The sequence below is a fragment of the Mustela putorius genome, unplaced genomic scaffold, assembly GCF_011764305.1.
Source record: "Mustela putorius furo isolate JIRA1106 unplaced genomic scaffold, ASM1176430v1.1 tig00000551_pilon_pilon_pilon, whole genome shotgun sequence".
In the NCBI taxonomy this organism is placed as follows: domain Eukaryota; kingdom Metazoa; phylum Chordata; class Mammalia; order Carnivora; family Mustelidae; genus Mustela; species Mustela putorius.
Genome location: NW_025421412.1, coordinates 11,907,421 through 11,928,261, shown reverse-complemented (window position 1 = coordinate 11,928,261; position 20,841 = coordinate 11,907,421). Strand labels below are relative to the sequence as shown.

Sequence of the window (20,841 nt, the reverse complement as noted above, 5' to 3'; positions counted from 1 at the left end):
GGAAAGCTCTGTGAAGGAAATACGCGACCACTGTTCTATTTTTGCTATTTTATTGTCTAAAATTATTTTAAAATAAAGTTAAAATTTTTTTTAAAAAAAGAAAGCTTCTTCTTACTGTAAGTATGAGAAGTAATACTACTAACTACTATTACTATACTTGACTAACTGTATGTCAGGTGGAGATAAATGTCAGGAAGAAACTATGGCAGGGACCCAGAGAAGGGTGTGCCGGGGGTCGACAAGATTATCCCGGGGGTCAAAGAAGCCTCACTGGTTAGGGAAACCGGAGCTAGCCCTGAAGCAGGCCAGAGGTGCACCAGGTAATGCCTGGCTGGAGGGTCCAGCAGGAGAGAACAGCAGGGGGATGAGGAATGAGGAGAGAGTGATAAGCAAACGAGGGTGGCCCGGAGAGGCAGGGATGGCAGGTTACGGATGGACCTGGAGGCCACAGGAAGGATTCTGGATCTGATTCTGAGTACAGGAGTGACCATCAAAGGGCCACTGTCTGCTGAGTGAGGGAAGGGTCAAGGGTCAAGGGTCAAGGACAGAAGCAGGGAGAGCAGTGGGAGGGAGAGGGGGCAACCTTCCACCCACAGCGCCTCGGCCACATACATGCGCGCAGCAAGGGCAGTGGGCACCTGACCCAACCACAGGAGCACCTCAAACTCCAGTTCCAGCGCGCCGACGAAGCCCCCGGCAGGCTATGACTCCCTCGTGCAACAAAATAGAAAGAAAAACAAGCAGAGTCTCTCAAAGATGGGTTAACCCGAGACAAGTCAGTGTGACCTGAGGGAGCAGAAGCGGGCAGCCTGGGAGAGATGCGGCAGTCCTGGGGCCGTCAGCATTATGGATTACACCTAACGGGGCAGACTCCGTAATGAGCTAGTCCTTCCAATCTGACACCAGTTGTTCTCAAAAGCCTATTCCAAAATACATTAGAGTCTAAAATATTTAACAGTTAATACAGCCCCACTTAAGTTCCAAACCCACACATAAAACTGCCTTCCAAAATGCATCTGGTGCTCAAATGATGCTCTTTTCCCTTCCTCCCAAGTGTTCGGAAAGCTAATCTCACAGAAGACCCTCTATGAAACGCATCGTCTCTTGGGTTCCTGCAAGGCCGGGGTGACCTGATCTGATCCCGGCGTGCCTGTGGCCCGCCAGCACCCCCTTGCCCTGTCGGAGGGCAACCTAACGACCAGGAACGGATTCGGGGTTTCCACACACATCGCCCTCACCATACCGAGTGGCTGCTGGCCAGACACACACAGAAACTCCCACGTGTGTTATTCTCACTCGTTTTGACAAAAAGCTGTGATAAGAACAGAAGGGAAAATGGCAAGGCGTCCTGAGGGAAGAGGAGACCCATATGCAGCTTCCTCACCAGCCCGGTATTTGTGAGGCCATGGACGGGCACACCCAGCTGCGACCTGACACCTCCTTGAGCATCGTAAGGGGAGCAAAGAGCACACAAGTGTTAGCTAAGCTTCCTTGCGGTCTCGAGAGCCTTCGCCCAAAAACATTTTAAATAGCCAGACTTAAAACAATAAAACTATAAATATTTTTCTCACGCCCATTACAGTTTTCTTTCAGGCTCCCTTTAAATTTCTCCCTCAGATGGGAGGACTGACCACAAGCCATTAGCAAGAAAATTTCGCCAAGGAAAAGACGAAGAGGTAAAGGAACTGAATAATTCACTATCACTGGTAGAGGGTTCAGTATAGAAAACCCGAAATACACACTTTGCCACACATTATTTCTGAGACTATATAGTAAGAACATAGACGCTCATCAAGCTAACTTAGAAAACTAATCTGTAATCAATTAGCTTACTCTGGCTCCTCTCTCTCTGTACATACTAAAGCTTTGGTGAATGCATGGCATTCTCCCACATACAAACAGGCACCTCATAATTAAACTTAAAGCCACTTAATTACCCATTTATGCACCCAGGCTAGAAATATATAAGCATGCTGCAGTAAATAAATACATCTGCTTTATAAGTAAAGACAAGTTTATTCTAACACCATCAAAGTACTTGTTAATTAAGCAAGACAGCATTTACCAGACAGGAGATCAATAGTTCTGAATCTTCTTTTGTCCAATGGCATGCTGTATAGTCAAGGGCATTATTCTCTCCTTGCTGTTTGCACATATAAGCACAGTTTCTTTCAAAAACGGTGCGGATGCCTTTAAACAGAATGACACTAGTAGTGCAACCCATCCCCAAGGTGTGGATGTTCCGATTTCTAGCAATCTCTACTCCATCTCCACATCATCTTCCTTGGCTCTTCTGAGCAGGCTCCCACTGAACCATCTTCACGACAGGCAGTTGCCGGCACCAGAACAGAAGGGAAGCTCTGAGCTGTTGCACTAGAATCTGCTCCTGCCCAACTGCCTGACAAAAAAAAAAAAAAAATCCCGGCTCCGAGTGTCAAACAGGAGGGGTGGTGCAAAAACCAGATGACACACCTCGGATGCACCAAAATCTTTAAAGTGCCGTTTTTCCAGTAGATTGCTTCCCTGTTAATACCCAAGAACAAACCAGCCGACGATTTACATGTGGTTACTGGAAAACTGCCGGCTCCCGTGATTTGCTTAGGATTGTTCTGAATCTCAGAACCTGCCCAAAATGAAAAAATGGTGCCAGACAGCCACCCTGCTGCAGATGCTGCTGGAAGGCACAAAGAATGTTCATCTGCTGCAAGAAATCACTCTCCCAGAATGCTCAGCCTAGCATCTATATTAGCAAACATCTCTTTCCTTGACCTAAATATGCTGTTTGTTTAATCCTGCATCCGTGAGGAACAGAGAAGCAAAAGGGAAAAGAAGCCCCCAAATGAGAGAAATCACTAAGATGACTGCTGCTATGGAAACATGTATAAGCCCACTTCAAACAACCTTTTGCATGTGTGGGTAACAGCTTGCTGACAGCAAATCCCAGGGGAACACAAAATTGCTGTGTCAATCTTGACTTCTGCCCACTTCCACTCCTCCAGAGAGAGGGCTAGCAAGTTTGCACTGCTTAATAGGATTCTCCCATCTCTGGTACCCAAAGATGCAAATGAGGACATGCATAAAGGGTGACCTGATCGGGCGGGACATACACCTTCTGAAGCAGGGCTCTAGGACATGATGCTAAACACGCACTGAAGTCCCACAGTCAACAGGGTTATTATTTGGGATGCAGAAGGAATCCAGGTCCCTCCACTACAGAATGAACGTAGTAACTCTCTACTACCTCTATGTGTCTTTGGTGAGGGCTAATAGGGAAGCATGTCACTGACAGAACACTAAGTTGACTATTGCATTTTCCTTCTAAAAAATGAAAAGTAAATTACATAAAATCACTATGATGAACACAGGAAAACCCCTCCTCTCCATAAAATGCATCTAGAAAAAAGTTACTGCTCTTTTAAGATCTGTTTTGAATTCTTCCTTATTTCACAAGGCAACAGATGGTTTTCATTTTCTATCTACAGATTTTGAAGTTAGAGTGAATTATAATGATTGAGTACCTGTGAATTGCTTACTGGAGATCTGTATAATGTAATAAAAGCAGATCTTTAGAGAATACCATGTAGTCCCCTAACCCCCAAATTTCTGGTTCTTATGGTGAGTTTACCTATTAGGCCCCATAGATAAGCAAAAACCTAGGCTACTCCTTTCTCCTGCATTTTTATGCAAGGTTTATCTAACAGCCACAGAGATCAAAAGAGTAGAGATTCTGGCCACAGGGGGGAAAAAGAAAAAAACACGAGAGTAACTATCTGTGGTCTACAGCATTCAGCTTTCAGAATAGCAACTCTTGTTACAACAGGGCTACAGTGTTAAGACTACACCCAAGTCCTGACATCAGAAGAGCCAAGTCTTCATGTGACATCACAATACTGGCAGATAAATAACATGGAAACACAACAATGTAGACTACAAAACACCCAACACATGGGTTAAATTATCTATCTTGAGAATTCCGAAAGGCCATCTAAACTTCTGCACTGCAAGGAAAACAACTTAAAAAATAATAGTTTACTGAATATAAAGATGGTACCTAGAAATTGAAGCTTGATTTACTATTGTTACTACCTATTTCAGACATCCTGGGTGCAGAAACCAGGAAATATCATTTGAGATACAAAAGATCATGTTTGGACTTTACGAAAGATTATAAATGATAACCAAGCAAAATCTGAAGCTGCTAGTATATTCTATTTGATTTATGTTAAAAACTCCCGAGTTAATATTTAAAACAGTGGGACAGCATGGAACAACTTCCTAACAATCATTCAGAGGAAAAAAGAAATGTTTCCTAGGGACCTACTAACAAGCATTTAAGCAACTTGTATCAATTTTAAATGTTAATCATTAGTGGGCAAAAAAATTAGTGGCAAGAAAAACAACAGAAACTATTTAGAGCAAAGGAATCAACAAGGCCAGAATCGGGTTTCATGCTAATAGAGGCATGACAAAACGAATCATTCAAATGTGTCTTTGGTTTCACTGATTTTTCTGCATCAGAATGATCCTGGATTAGTCTACAAGGATAATTACCGTGAATTCCATCAGAAGACATGGAGATGGGTGGTATCTATTGGCAACCAGTTCAGCCACCTACCGCGTATGTATTTCAATCTGGAAATCACACTTACTCTCTTATTAAATGTGACCTCTCCTTTTCACAATTCCCAAGACTGGATTTCTGCCCTGACTCCGTCTTGAGCCCCAAGCCCATGTCTTCCTCCCCTGCTAATAAGGGTACCTGACTCTCCTAGCACCGCCTCACCCTCAGATGTTCCAAATCAATCGTCTTTTAATATGACAAACTGGGATGGTATCTCCACACAATGTCATACTTTTAAGCCATAAAAAGGAATGAAGTAGTGACACGTGCTACAATATGGATGGACCTCAAAATGTTATGGAGAATGAAAGAAGCCAGTCACAAAAGACCTCATCTTATATGACTCGATTTAAATGAAATGTCCAAAAAATCCACAGAGATAGAAAGTAGATCAGCAGTTGCCAGGGAATGGGAAGTGACTGCCAACGGGCACAAAACTTCTTTTAGGAGTAATAAAAATGCTCAGAAATTGGACAGTGTTTCTAACATGTATGCTATCCATACACAGTGTATAGTCTGCAAATACACTAAAAACCACTGGATTGACATTTTAAACAGGTGAGTTCTACAATCTGTGAATAAAGAGCCTGACTCCACTACTGATGTTTTACTACCAACATCAATAGTTGTTGATTGATTTTAAGCATTCCCCCACTTCTTTCCCCTCCTGTCCCATATCTGACCAAACTGAAAGGACATTCCAGGTGGTTCCCTCCCTGGGTCCCTGGAGGAAATTCAAACCACTCAGGAGCCCTCACCCTGGCCCCACCTGCTAACCATCATAGAAATCCCAAACCAGGCTCAGGTCCTGTTTGGGAGCTGCCCTGCTCTCCTCAGAGAGCCTCATTACGTGAGTTACTGACCTCTCCACAACCTTCTCATGAGTACGGTGTCATCAGCCTCAACATCCAAAGCACATTTGGGGTGTGAGGGGAGCAGGAGGAGGGGCCGTCCTGTTTCTGTGGAGTGGTCCCAACAGTGAATTGTATCTCAATAACACTGTTTTCAAAAATAGGAGAGGGGAGGAAGGCAGCCTCTTATTCTGCCCATTTGTCAAGTTCAAATAAAGTAATAGGGGAGAACTCAACCAAGAAACTGCGATGAACATGTCAGTAACTATTGTTTTATACTTCACAAAGGACTTACTGAGTAGCTCCGGAATAGCTACCTTGCTTAATGAATTTACAATTTGGACTGCTGCTCTGGCCCACTTCACAGGAATACACAAACCACAGACCCTGGGAGAACCTGTGGCTGGCCCTTGGGGTGTGCATTTTAATCTAGGAAAGGGGCTCCTCACTGTACAAACCACCAGAAAACCTGTACAAACAGAACGTTTACAGTAACACTTGCTGCCCCACTCAGGGGTCATGGACAAACTTCAGCCACTGGGCCACAGAGACCACAGCAAATCGGTCTCAAGCTTTGATTCCACCTCCCAAAGCGGATCTATCCAGAGCTGCCACTCCCATTTGCAGCCTTCTCCTTGCCAACTGCTCTTCTGTTTTAAGTATGTTCTAAGGACCAAATTAGTTTGACTAGCAGATTTACTTCATACTCTCTCAGAAAAGTACGCATAAATTAGAATCTGAAGTAACACCTAAAAAAATCTAGAACTACAAACTGCAAGTAATATTCTATCTCAGATACATACAAGTCTTCTACCTAGGTTAGACCTTGGGTCCTACCTTAGAAGGCCAGGAAATAAGTGGAATTCTGTCCATTCTACAGTGGCTGAAATGAAGATCTCACACATCATAATAATAATAATAATACATCACATTCTATCTAAGTGCCATTTGGGTGTCTTATTTCCATAAAATGGAAATGGACTGCCTGACAGTCCATACTACGTTTCTCAATGCAATCAGTGAATTCTGCTGAACAAAGAAACCTTATCTAAGTTGGCTTGTCAATTCCTTATTCATTATATATTCCATCAGTATAAGCAAAGGGAAGTAGCGCGCCCAGCATGGGCATACCACATGTCCAATAAATGTTGGTCTCCTCCACCTTTCCGCAAATTAAATTTTTATCTTTCCTACTATAAAGTGCGGTAGTTTTTCTAAAAATACAAGCATTTCTTACACAAAACCCAAGCGTATGAGAATTTAAGATCTAATAAATATAAATTCCAAATTATTATATTGGTTAAAAAAATGATTCCAAGAGAGAAATGGGAGTGTTACGGAACAAGAAAAGGGAGTTAAGATGGTGTGGAATGGAGTGCAGGTTTTGGCAATGACCATTAGAAGAAGTTTGTTTGTTTGTTTGTTTGTTTTAAGTAAGGAAAATTAAGTTAATGTTATTAGGTACATAAGGATCTTTTTAAAAATAAGGACAAGGTAAACTCTCCTACCATTGTGTATTTCAGGAATACAAACCTCAAAATTTGTGGGAGAGAAGGCAGACTTATAGCATATCTAAATTTATCCATCATTTAGAGATGTAGAGAGATGGCAGATGGACCTAGGGGACGAGGGCACAGGCAGGAGTTTTAGACACACACAGACACACACACAGACACACACACACACACACGCTCAGAGAGCTTGGTGAAACTAATTTTGCTAAAATTGTATCTCTAAAGTTGTAACTACATAAAGTATTTGAACCAAGTCTGCTGCTAACAGTGGTATTTAAATGTTCTCCAAAGCAGAGACAGGTGTCTCCATGTTGGTGCTAGAATATCAGGGAGGCAAGCAGTCCACATGAGGCACTCTGAACACCCGGCACGCCCATGGAGGTCTTCCCAAGATGACCAGAGTCTCTCAAAAGAAACTAGAGAATCTTCCTTTTATAGACAGAAGACTGGGTTAAAAAGCCTTTAAAATAAAACGGAACTCCTAAAGGAAGAAGAGTTGGAGTTAAGAATGAACTTAACTCACTAGTAGGAATATAAAATGGTGCAGCCACTGTGAAATAGAGTATGGTTGATTCCTCCCAAAATTAAATGAAGAATTATATGATCCACTTCTGAGTAGATACCCAAAGGAACTGAAAGCAGAGTTTTGAAGAGATATTTGCATACCTATGTTCATAGCAGCATTATTATCAAGAGGTGAAAGGAATCTAAGTGTCCACCAACAAACAGACAGAATGTGCTATGTACATACCATGGGATATTATTAAGCATTAAAAAGGAAGGGCATCCTGTCACCTGCTACAACATGGATAATAAACTTTGAGGACATTCTGCTCAGTGAAATAAGCCAGACACAAAAGAACAAATACTGTATGACTCTACTTAAATGACATAGCTAGAATAGATACATTCATGAAGATGGAGAACAAAATGGTAGTTACCAGGAGCTTGGGGGGAAGGGGAACGAGGAATTATTATTCAGTAGGTACAGTTTCAGTATGGGATGATGAAAATAGTCCAGAGATGAATGACGGACATGGATGGTGAACCAGGTGCTGAATGTGCTTAATATCACTAAACTGAATATTTAAAAATAGTTAAAATGGTGGGCACCTGGGTGGCTCAGTGGGTTAAGCCACTGCCTTCGGCTCAGGTCATGATCTCAGGGTCCTGGGATCGGGTCCCGCATCGGGCTCTCTGCTCAGCGGGGAGCCTGCTTCTCTCTCTCTCTCTCTCTCTCTCTCTGCCTGCCTCTCCATCTACTGTCAAATAAATAAATAAAATCTTTAAAAAGAAAAAAAAGTTAAAATGGTTAATTTTATGTCTTACGTATCTTATCACTATTTTTTAAAAGGGGGGGTGACGACACAGTTACTAGACTACTTTCCTATGACTTCCAGGAACAAGTGAAATAACAGAAAGCCAGGAGGGTACTTGTCTCCCTTGTCCGACCCTGGCCCACACAAAGGGCAGAAAAGCCCAGGAACAGGCTTTATATTTATATTCATTTCCTCATTCCACTTGGGAATGGAAAACCCCTACAGAAAAACCCTTCCAGCTACATATTGTCACAGAAACAAGAGAGGGGAAATCAAATTCCTGACTCATAGACCTCCCACTTCTTTCATAAAGAACTCCAAAAGGAGAGAACCAACAGCATTTACAGGGTCTCATTTAACCCTCCGCTCAGGAAGCTGCAGACTAATTCAGAACTCCAATTACCATCATGGGAGGTTAAAGAACAAAACTGTAAAAGTTTCTGAGGGTGCTGGGGTCTTCAACGAAAAACCAATAAATTCATAAGCACTGATCCTGTCAAATATGAGAAGCTGCTCCTCTATGTGCAAAGCTTTAACTCTTCACTGAAAACACAGGCTGGGGCCAGGTACTCAGGGGAGGGAGGCTGATAACCGGGCAGATCGCCACGAAGGCAGGAAGCACCAACAACCAACTGTAGACGAGACACTGAGTGAGAAACAAGGAAGGCGAGCAAACACAAACACACAGGCAGAAGGAAATCAGAACTCAGAGTGATGTCCTCTTGGACCCCACCAGCCTCTTCCAGGCAAATTCTACTTTAGGCCAACATCTGAGAAGATCACTCAGAAGCAAGGCATACCGAATTTAAACAACTGAAAAGACACCACACAGTGTAAGTGGCGAACAAATGCACTCATGAAACAGTTTATGTGCTTCAAATATGGAGGTAGAGCTGTTGGAAAGTTGATCTTGCATGCGAAGAGAAAGACTAAAATTCAGACCCTACACACCTCAATTATTCGCATCTCACATCTCAGCAGCTGAATACTTTAAATCTTTCACTGTCATTGTGTCAAGACAGAAAAACTGCCTCCGACATGAATAAAAACTTCTGGAGGGTAAAAAGGAAAAATTAAACATAAAATCTGAGTTTGTCCTTTTAAAAACTATCTCAATATAGTTGAACTTTCAGTTAGATTAATCAAAAGGCAAATAAGAAATGAAGATACTGCAATGGTTAGCTCCCCCAAATTATAGGAAGAAAAACACAACTTTTCCAAAATATTCCTATGGCTTTGAAAAACCAGAGTAAACAGACTCAAAATATAGTATGTGCTCCTTTGTCCAGACTTCTTGTCAAGTCAGAAGAGACTGGGTCCGTGCCCCTGCTTATGAGACTCAGAAAACTCTACTCTTTGAGCCCTTATGAGTTTTCATTTTTTTTTAAGGGACAAAAAATTCAGGACTTCCTAAGATTCACTTTTATATACAGTCTCTAGTTGGGTTATGACTTAACTGTAACTGTGTTTTAAAAAAATGTTACTTTGAATAGAACACTTCCTGGTGTGTAAATGAATTTCACTTAGAGAAGCAAGAAACTTTTCAGGGAAACTACTTTCCACCTAGGAATTGGACAGATCGAAGATATCGCCATGCCTCCATGCCACCTAAAAACAGGACCCAAAGAAGATGTATCAATGGCCAATAAGCAAATGGAAACTCATCAGGAAAAAAGTCATCAGAAAAGCGTAAAATCAAAATCAGCAGACAGCACTTCATATCTATGAAAATGGCTAAAATAAAGACATAAGGACATAGAGAAGCTGGATTGTTCCTACACTGTTGTAGGAATGTAAAATAGGGAGGCTGCTTGGGAAACCAAGCTGAGAATTCCTCAAATGGTTAAATACAGAGTTACCACATAATCCAACAATTCCACTCCTAGCTAGCTATATATCCAAGAGAGCTGAAAATACCATGCCCATACAAAAACCCATACATGAATGTTCTTAACGGTATTATTCATAATAGCCCCAAAGTGGACACAACCCAAACGTCTACCAACTGACAAATGGATAAACAAGATGTGGTCTATCCATACAATGGAATATTATTCTGTAATAAAAAGAAATGAAGTACTGATACATGCTACAATGTGGATGAGCCTTAGTGAAAGAAGCCAGTCATGAAGGATCACATATTACATGATTCTGTTGGTATGAAATGTCCAGAACAGGCAAACCAGCAGAGACAGAGAGCAATCAGTGCTTGCCTGGGGGTGGGGGTGAGTTAAGTAGAATGGGAAAGTCACAGGATTTCATGGGGGGGGGGGGATGCGGGTAATAACAGCCTTCTAAAATTAATTATGATGATGGATACACAACACTGTGAATATACTGAAAAACACTGGATGGTATACTTTACATGGTTAATTGTATGGTAAGTGAATTGTATCTCAATAAAGCTGTTTAAAAAAAAACATAGGACGTATCAGGGGCACACCTATAAAAAGCTGAATTTCTCTTGAAAGCACTCTACCCTTAACACAGTTATCTTTCCAAAATGTATCACTACTCCCAACACAACGAATTCCCAAAAGTACAGAAGATAATGGCAAGATGATTTCTTCAAGCAAGCTCTTCTGCTTTAAATTTACTGAGCACTTAAAGGAAAACTTTTGTCTGCTCTCTAACTCTGGCTCATTCATTGTGTTGCAAGGTCTGTGTCTGAGGGCTGGGCCACCTCTCCCAATTCATTTACTCCAAAAATAAAGAAATTTATTTTATAGATATTTTCCCACAAAATTTTCATCTCTGCTTTAACCACAGGCTCTCAAAATCCAAGAAAAAATAGCACATAGAGAAAAAGTCAGAAGAGGGATGAAAATTGACAGAATATTAACAGGAGATCCTGAATTTTTATTTAGACCATGGAGTTGGCTCTATTTAGGTCATTCTAGTCACTTGAACTATATAGACTAACACTTTAAATGTAAATTTTAATGTAAAATTTAAAGGAAAACACTGTATAAAGAGTATCGGGCACATTCTTAACAGGGTATGTTACACAGACGGACATCTAACAACATGCCAGACACTGAGACAGAATTCAGTCATGAGGTCTCAATTAACCTTCTGATCAGCTCTAAAAGTTAAGTTTTATAAGTGATCTCACTCACGATTGCTTGCTACCCCTTGACCTTGTTACAAGTAAAGAAGATTTCCACAGAAACCCATCCTCACAGGACCCCTGAAGGATTGCAACTAACGCTGACGTCATGTGGAGTAGGGCTGAGAAACCATGGGGGGTTAGAGATAAGTACCCCACAAGTCCAAATGTCTCCTTAGACCAAGAGCTTTCAAGCTTTCCCAAAGATACAGGTACCCATACAGTACGTATTATGCTATATTATTTTCTATTCCAGCCTCTCTAGTCTATCCTAGCTCAGTGGGGGGAAGGGAAGAAGGGAGGGAGGGAGGAAACCAGACACAGCCCACTAAACTGTTTTCAGGACCATTATGGCTCATGGCCTGCAGTTTGGGGGAAAAAACCCACATGTACCAGTTATTACGTACGGTCTCTCAGCACTCGGAATTCACCAGCTCTCCCACATACTCTCCTTACCTACAAGCAGCCAGCCCATGAGAAGAACGAAATGGCCTACTGAGGAGGGCACTGGTGAAACAGCGCTCTGAACGGACGCTGTTCTGCCTCACATACACAGCACACACTCTCGGTCAGCTGTCTCTGCCCAGGTCAGAAGACACTGGTCTAGGAATCAAGGGATTGAATTCGGAGGGAGCCCACTCTACTACCCTAGTTACACACTGCATCCCTGCTGGGATGGAGATCCTGGATCTAAAGGGAAGAAAGCTTTCATTAAAGGGAGACCACCGTGTACAATGAACCTGAAGGCCAGACTGCCACCCAGCCATTTGGGGGCTCCTTAAGCCACTGAACCAAGAAGCAAAAGAGGAGACTCCACCGGACAGGGTAAGAGGAAACTAGGTTGCTGCCTCCAAAGACTCAGAAATCCAGGGCGGTTCTTCACGGCATCTCCTAGCAATTCTATCTCTAATAGTTCAAGTTCACGAAAAACCACAGCAATCAAAAGAAAGGTGGGACCACCGAGAATTCAGACAGTCAAGTAAAGAATTCTAATCAGTTGAGATCCTGGCTGGGGACAAAGGAAATCTGGAAGCAGTAATAAGAGAAATAGAAGAGTAAAGATATAAATATCAACTACAGCCAACCGGCTAGTAAGAGAAGTAAACCCTACAACAGCACTGGGTATCTCCCTCTTGCCTCCTGCTTGGGTGTTGGGAGGGGGGCTAACAAATTCTTCTCCTTCTATTTTATACAAGTACTGTTGCTGAAACTTGACACTACAATTTAGACTTCAGGTAGCATATATTCCTGCAAGATTGCAAAAGAATTTAAGAATTAATGAACAAAGTCCAGAAACGGAAATGTGACCTTCCCCCAAAGACAGATAAGATGACTAATGAGATGTGACTTCTTGTCTCGAGGACCTGGTGAGAACACCTTCCTCTGTGTTCTGTTAGGCTGAAACATAGTCATTTTTGCTGTATGGCAGTTCAGATATGCCGGGGGAGGGGTGGGGTGTCTGCTTGCTGAGCAGTCAAAGGGGTGGGCAGTGCCAGTTATTAAGCTACAGTCTCCAAACTCCAGCGGCAGCCTTCCAACTCAGCTCCCTGGGGCTAGCTGGGAACACCGCATTCTGAAAGCTTGACCAGTTGGCTCCCTGTGGGGCTCGCCTCTAGGGGACACAAGAGGGAGGTTGCAAAGCCTGGGGAGGAAAGGGAGCTTGCTCCTTGGTTCCTGCTTCCTGGGGCTTTGGTTCCTCAAGTCACCCTGCAATGCTCCTGCACCCTGGTAGGAACAGTGCCTTCCCAGGTAGCACCTGAAACAGGTCTGCCATTCACATTTAACACTTACAGACCCATCTTCATCACAGCCACCCTCAGAAACCATGGCCAGCTGCCCAGCCCCCACTCCTCAGAGGTCTTGGCTTCAGTTCTGTGGGCACCCCCTCCAAGTTTCTAAGATTTTGTAACACAGTCTCATTTCCGGATCCTCCCAGTCCCAAGGCACACGGCTGCTTCCTGCAGTCACTACCTCTATGATACGGTAATGTTCTCTTTTTACCTTTTTGATTACCAACTTGACAATTTTTTTTAAGATTTTATTTGTTTATTTGTCAGACAGAGAAGGAGAGAGACAGCACAAGCAGGGGAAACGGCAGGCAGGAGAAGCAGGCTCCCTGAGATCGGGCGCGTTCAGGATGGTATGGCCGTAGACAAGGTGCTGGATTCAGGACTTAATCTCAGAACCCTAGGATCATGACCTGAGCCAAAGGCAGAGGCTTAACGGACTGAGCCACAAAGGCCTCCCCCAGCTTAACAACTTTATACTTAACAGCAATTCTTTAATTCTCTCTGTTAAAATAACTGATACGATTTCTGTTTCCTGGCTGGACCCTAACTATTATACTATGCTAAGCTCTCAACAGTTTTAAAAGACAAGGATCACCAAAGAATGAGAAGAACCAATAAGCACATAAAAAGATGCTCAACATTATTAGGGAAATGCAAATTAAAACTCAGTGAGATCCCACTACACATCTAACAGGATGGCTAGAATCTTTAGACTGGCCATACTGAGTGTCAGCAAGGCTGTGGAATAATTGGAACCCTAATCCATGGCTGGTAGAACCACCGCAGCAAGCACTTTAACAGCGCTTAAAAATGTGAACAAAGAGTTACCATCTAACCTAGCAGTTCCATTCCTAAGTATCCACCCAAGAAAAACGAAAGCACATGGTCACAGAGATGCATCCAAATGTTCCCAGCAACAATATCACAATAACCAGAAAGTGCAATCAACTCAAATGTCCATCAACTGGTAACTGGAGAAACAAAATGTGTTTTATCCAGACAACAGAATGGAATACTATTTGGCAATAAAAAGGAAGGAATTGCTCACACACTCCACAGCACGGGTGAACCTCAAAAATAATTAGCTGAGTAAAAGGAGCCAGACGCAAAAGCACATATTGTATGATTCTACTTCTAACTACTGAGAAACAGTATATCTATAGAGACAGAAAGTAGATGAGTAGTTGCCTGGAGCTAGGGGTGGGAACTGGAAATAGGCATGAAGATTTCTTTTGGGGGTGACAGAAATGTTCTATAATTAGACCACAGTGATGAGTGCACGAATGTCCAAATTTACTGAAACTTGTTGAACATTTACAATTTATTTTTTATTCAAATTCAATTAACATATAGTATATTATCAGCTTCAGAGGTGGAGCTCAGTGATTCATCAGTGTTCTATAATACCCAGTGCTTAATACATCACGTGCCCTCCTTAAGGTCCATCACCCAGTCACCCTCTCCCCTCCAGCAACCCTCAGTCTGAATATTTAAAATTTAGACTGAAGTTTATGGCATGTAAATTATACCTCAGTGAAGCTGTGAAACAAAAAAGACTAGGGAAAATATCAGAAGAAAACCTAGTGTCACAGGCAAATGATATAAATCATGATAAGAAACCACAATGCACTGATAAGTAAAATGAAACGTCTGTGTCTAGACACACATATAATGGCATGTGATAAAGACAGCATGCCTAAGGACCAAACCATTTCAGCAAAAAGAATTAACTTTCTTTCAAATGCTTACGAAAAGGTCTGGTATACAGCATTAAAGGCATGCCCAGCTTGAATGAAGGATGGTTTGTTCAAAACTGAACCAATGGGGGGGGTGCATGGGTGGCTCAGTGGGTTAAAGCCTCTGCCTTCGCTCAGGTCATGATCTCAGGGTCCTGGAATAGAGCCCCGCATTGGGCTCTCTGCTCAGCAGGGAGCCTGCTTCCTCCTCTCTCTGCCTGCCTCTCTGCCTACTTGTGATCTCTGTCAAACAAACAAACAAACAAACAAACTGAACCAATGGGACAGCATCAGCATTCACATTTAGCTAATGCTATTAAAGAGGAAGATACTGTTCTGAAGCTGAGCACATTCTTGCACGTGATTTTTTTTTTTTTTAAAGGAATGCTTCTTAATAGTGATGGTGCCACTGCTAAGGAAGACAGGCTTATGACGCCTCATTACAAAACAGCAGACTGACCGCAGGCAACCAATACAACCAAATACTTTAGGTATGTCCCTGAAATTGTGCTTGAAATCAGATATCATTACAGTGTAAAAGTAAGGGATTCCTAAAGATAGAAACACTCCCTCCACTAGACCAGGCATTTGGACAGGCAAATAATTCCTCTTAAAGTGAATGGCTTAGATTTTGGAACACATCTGTTTATTTCTGGATGTTGTCTATGCTTGCTTGCAACTTTAGCCCAAAGTTCAGGTTATTTATATTTTAAGAAGGCTCTTCCCCTAAAATCCATCTAGAATATCTCAAAAGGGAATAAAATGGTAACATAGACTTTTAAATAAATATATTTTTTCATAATTGATGTTTTTAAAAGTACCTATTACTATAACTTAAAAATATAATATTTGATGCTTTCACTAATTTTTAATAAAAATATTCTCTACAATACAATCCTAATTTGCAATATCATGCTTAAGGGAAATACAGAATTTAACAGATGACAGAATTTAACAGACATTGTTTCAAATGTTATCTAGGAACCCATTAAGCCAGAAGAGTGGGTTGCCTCTGGGACTCTCCCATTACAGATGGTAAGACCAAGGATCAGAGAAGTAAACTAACTTGGCCAAAGTCTCCCATTACAGATGGTAAGACCAAGGATCAGAGAAGTAAACTAACTTGGCCAAAGTCACACAGCCAGTATGTAGAATACGAACCAAAGCTCCCTGACTTCTAAGTCCCTGCTCTTCCCAGCATGTCACAAACTCCGTTAATAGTAATGTTGATGGGGTGCCTGGATGGCACGGTTGGTTAAGTGTCCAACTCTTGATTTCAGCTCAGGTCATGATCTCAGGTCTGAGACTGAGCCCTGCATTAGGCTCTGCACCAAGTGTAGAGTCTGCTTGAGATTGTCTCTCTCCCTCTCCTTCTACCCCTTCCCCATCCCACTCCCACACACTCTCTCTGTAAAAAATAATAATAATAAATTAATAACAACATCGATTACACAGAGGAATTTAAAATTATAAGGTATTTACAAATGTAATACTCAGGAAAAAAGCACATATCTTCCAGTTCTTTATTTGGTTACATTTGTTACTTAAAATAGATCTGGTCCTCTATTTGGGAAAAGAAGGCGCTGGGTTTGGTCCTTTTCATTAGCTGAAAAGGGAGGTATATACTCCAGACCCAAAGAGCATCCAAGAAATACTCAGGAAGCGCCAGGTATCATTTTTATTATCCCAGGACCCAAGCAAAACTTCTAAAATAGCAAAGGTGCTTCATGCACAGCTAATGGAACGTCTCGATTTGAAGGGTCTGCTTCATGTTCTACTCACAACATAAATCCCTCACTTGTATGGAAGGTGATTCCTTCCTTCCTACTGTTCCTGACAAGAACCAGAGGATTCAAGAGCTGGTGTCACAGCCACCTGCTTAGGACACACCCCTGATGGGTAGCAGAGATTAGTAGAGTCTGACTTCCACAAATAAACAAACTCAAGGCCTCTTCTGGGAAGACATGCTTCTTAACTTCGTAATAACCAAGAGCGCGATTATATCTATAATGTAACGAAAGAAATGTCCTGATGACTTAATATTTCCTGGGAAAAACTAATGATGCATTTCCTTCTTTTAACCCATCAGAGTCACCAATGTAGGTCACTGGCTGGAGGTCACCTAGAGATCAAGGTATATCCTTATGCTAAGTGGTCTCAGTCCAAGGAAGTTTCTTACCCAGTAAATGAGAAGATGGCCATACATAGTTAATGTGTTATTGGTGCCAATGAAGATACAATGGATAAACTAATGTTAAAACTGATTCCAAAACCCATCTAAATACATGAGCCCTAAAAACTCCTCTATTTGGGAGAATGAAAACTGCAGCCATGCCCTTTTTATCAACCAAAAGAAGAGATACTATAAAAATATATTCACTTAGGCGCTATAAATTAAAGTGAGCTTGGTGTTTTGTTGCTTTTCCATTGAGGATATCAAACCTGTATAATTTTAAAGGAATTCTGAACAGTTGGCTTCAAAAGATCACAAACTTTTGTACTTGGCAACCAAGACTGTCAACTCATGTGAAAGTCTGTATTCAGCAGAATTTTAAATTAACAGAAATTATGAATGGTGAAATTACACACTCCCACAGAAACTTCAAAGCTGCCTAAAAGGAAAAGCTTTCATTTTACTTCATTAAACATTACAGCAGATTCCAGTAGTCGAAGATATCATTGGCTTTTAGGAAAAAATGGGGCAACAACTCTTAAAGAATAGTTCCTCGCTATAATAGCTAAAAATTTTAGGACATCTGGGCACAGATGACAAATTGAAGTATGTATGGCAGCTTTTCTATCCATCAGGTAAGAGCTAAGGACTAGGAAACACTTTGGTGATATTTTTTATTTTTTACAGACAGATCATTTAATTCAGCCAGGCCCAGCAGCAGAGAAGGCGAAGACAAATGTCCATCTTGGCTCTAAACAGAAAATCTGAATATGGAAAGCAGATTAGATTACAAGATCCAGGCTGCTCTGGAACGGACACCAGGACTGATAGTAAAAAATTCTCTCATCTTCAATATTGCTCTGAGATAGAACAGGCTGTCAGGGAGGAAATGAAACTCTAGCCCCAGGGTACGTTCACACAGGAGCAGGAATGCCAGTGAGTGACAGAGCACTGTGATGGCAATTGAACTCAAATGACATCAAAGGTCGCTTTGGGTCCTGCACTACGTACTCCACTTTACAGACACTGGCTGTGACTGCAAGTTGAGTCAGGCAGGATGGGGGCTGGTGTGTCTTTGGTTATACTGGTGACCTAAAGGGATGGCAGGGAAGACACCATATACCCAACATCTGTAAGGTACATCTTCCATATTATCACCTAGTGCAACATTACAAGTGACGATGCTGAAGCTCCAAGATGATTAAAGATGACCAAAGTCACAGAGAACTGGGTATCTGTCCCTCATTGGCAGACTTGCAGGTTAGACCTCTTCCTACTCTACCACGCCGCCTCTCTGCCCCCAAAGAACCTCATACATTCCTGACCCACATAAGTACTAAGTAAAAGAAACGTTTATACTTATACGGGAAATAAAACAAAAAACAAATCCATAGATCAAAATGTGTGGCCAACTTCAGGGGTCTACAGCATCGCTCCAAAGTAAAGACCACATCTTTTCTTCCAACTTCAAATCATGAAATATATTCAAACCATGTGCTCCATCTAGTGGATTCATGGAAGATCCTCAGGATGAGGGAAATGCACATGTTTAATACTGCTCAATTCACACAACCCTGAAGCATTCATTTGCAGGAATCAAGGCTGAATTCATTCCAACTCGTTAGAACTGTACTCCAAATCTCCCTCCTCCCTCCCCCAGTTTTTCCCAATATAAGTCAGTGAGGAAGTAGGTCATTTCACTGGTAATCAAGGTAAAAGCTCTCAGTGGGCACATCTCCAGCAGGTGTAACTCAAACCTGACTCTGAAGCTCATGGACATTCCACAGCCTCTTGGTATTACTGCAGTCACTAACCTTCATCCTAAGCCCAAGAGCAGACCTTCCTCTCAAAGAAAAGAACAAGATGTGGCAGGAAAAACCCAGACTCAGATGTCAGCCGGCATCCCTGGTCCTGCCAAGTTTCTGAATGTTGCAACCTGAAGTAAGTCACCTAAGCTCTGGCTCAGTTCTTCGTCTATAAAATAGGGATAATATATCCCTAGCCAGGTGCGGTGAGGACGAAGAGAGATGACCAGTGAGAAGCACCTCAGCTACTTGCCAGAGGACCAAGCACTAATAAACGCTAGAGACCGACAGGGAGACCTACGTAGGCTCACTCCTCCAATCTACGGGCCCTTTCTCTCCTTTTCTTCACCTCCAAATTTCTATTTTTTAAAAAGGTATTTCTATTTTAAATTTCTATTTTAAAAGCAGTGGTGCTAGAAGATACACAACACATAACAATAATAAGGAACAGTCGAGGAGCTGAACACCTAGAAGCCAGGTAACATAGGCAGATGCTAGGAGCTGAGGGACAACAAGAAGGCAGGTCCTTGCAAACCATATTTCATGTGTTTAGATTTCATCCAACAGTCAAAGGGGAGCCACCAGACTATCCTTTCTTGACCCCAATCTGTCACTTTCCCACACTGCAAAACCTGAAGTCACCCCATTTCCTGAAGAATGAAGTGGAGTGCTCTAGCGATACGGGTTTCTGTCTTCTGCCTCAACTTCACAGTCTGTATGACAAATTTCAGGTATGTGCTCATCATAGCATGTTTCAGTGCTGAAGAAAGATCAAGTCCAATGACATCAATTATGAACCTCTGTTGTGTTATACATTCTCAATTTCCCAGTTTTCAGTGAACATATTTAATATTATCAGTAAACACCCTCGACTCCAATTAAACTATTAACTATAACCCTACACAAAACAGGAATGAGCACTGTCAGACTGCTGATTGCCTCCCTCACTCTGGTATCTATCCTCCCCTGTCAATATAATATTAGCAATATTTGCAAGCTTATGACCACTCGGCCAAAGACTACCTTTCTCAGCCTCTGTTGCAGGGAGCTATGGCTATCTGACCAGGTGCTGGCTAATGGGATCTAGGCAGAAGTGATGTATACAACTTTTTTAAAACGATTTTATTTATTTATTTGAGAGAGAAAGAAGAGAGAGAAGCAGAGAAAGAATCTCAAGCAGACTCCCTGCTGAGCGCAGAGCCCAACTGGGGCTAGATTTCACAACCCTGAGATCATGACCTGAGTTGAAATCAAGAGCCGGACGTCTAACCAACTGAGCCACCCAAGCACACTTAAATGGGAAGGAATGTATACCATCCCTTAGCATCACCTCTTCCTGGTAACCAGAATACAGAGAAGTTAGCAGAAGCTGGAGTGCCTATCTAAAGCTGCAATAAGAAAGATCATGTGGGAGACAGCACAACAACCAGACAGAAGGAGCCTGGGGTCCCAAAATGGTAGAGTCATCAATCAAGACTGGACCGTTTATATCTGCACTATTATGTAAAAGAGAACTTAATTTCTAAACTTTACAAGCCACCGCTTTTTGGTCTTTGTTAAAGTTAAATCTTAACTAATACTTAAATCAACTACAAACCTGAAAACATTTTGTCCATTCATTGAATATTTATTGGGGACCTACTATGTGCCAAGCATATTACAGACTCTAGAAATACAACTGATAATAAGATATAGTTCCTGCCCTCTAAGAGCTCATGCTCGAATGGGCTTTTTAAGACTTTGAACTATAAAATTAAAAGAAGACAATGTGAATGTACTTAATGCCACCAAACAATACAATTAAACAATTTTTTTTCACTTCTATTTAAAATAAGAAATCTCTGCACCCAATGTGGGACTCAAACTTATGATCCCAAAACCTCATGCTCTAACAACTGAACCACCAAGGCACCCCACTTTAAC

The 20,841-nt window shown here is 41.9% G+C and overlaps 1 protein-coding gene across 16 annotated transcripts in view; it reads right to left on the bottom strand.

Moving 5' to 3' along the window:
* The window catches only part of DOCK9 (dedicator of cytokinesis 9), a 275,916-nt gene that overhangs the window by 208,537 nt on the left and 46,538 nt on the right, over positions 1–20,841 (bottom strand). For 4 of the 16 annotated variants that reach the window (XM_045081369.1, XM_045081371.1, XM_045081372.1 and 1 more), the window contains exon 1: positions 2,066–2,386. The exons of 5 other annotated variants lie outside the window; for them this stretch is intronic. In XM_045081369.1, coding sequence (XP_044937304.1) covers positions 2,066–2,224 — 159 coding nt within the window. In that variant the 5' untranslated portion in view covers positions 2,225–2,386. Of the gene's footprint in view, positions 1–2,065; positions 2,390–20,841 lie in introns of those variants that run through there. 7 more of the 16 variants (XM_004746097.3, XM_045081366.1, XM_045081370.1 and 4 more) reach the window with 4 other exon arrangements.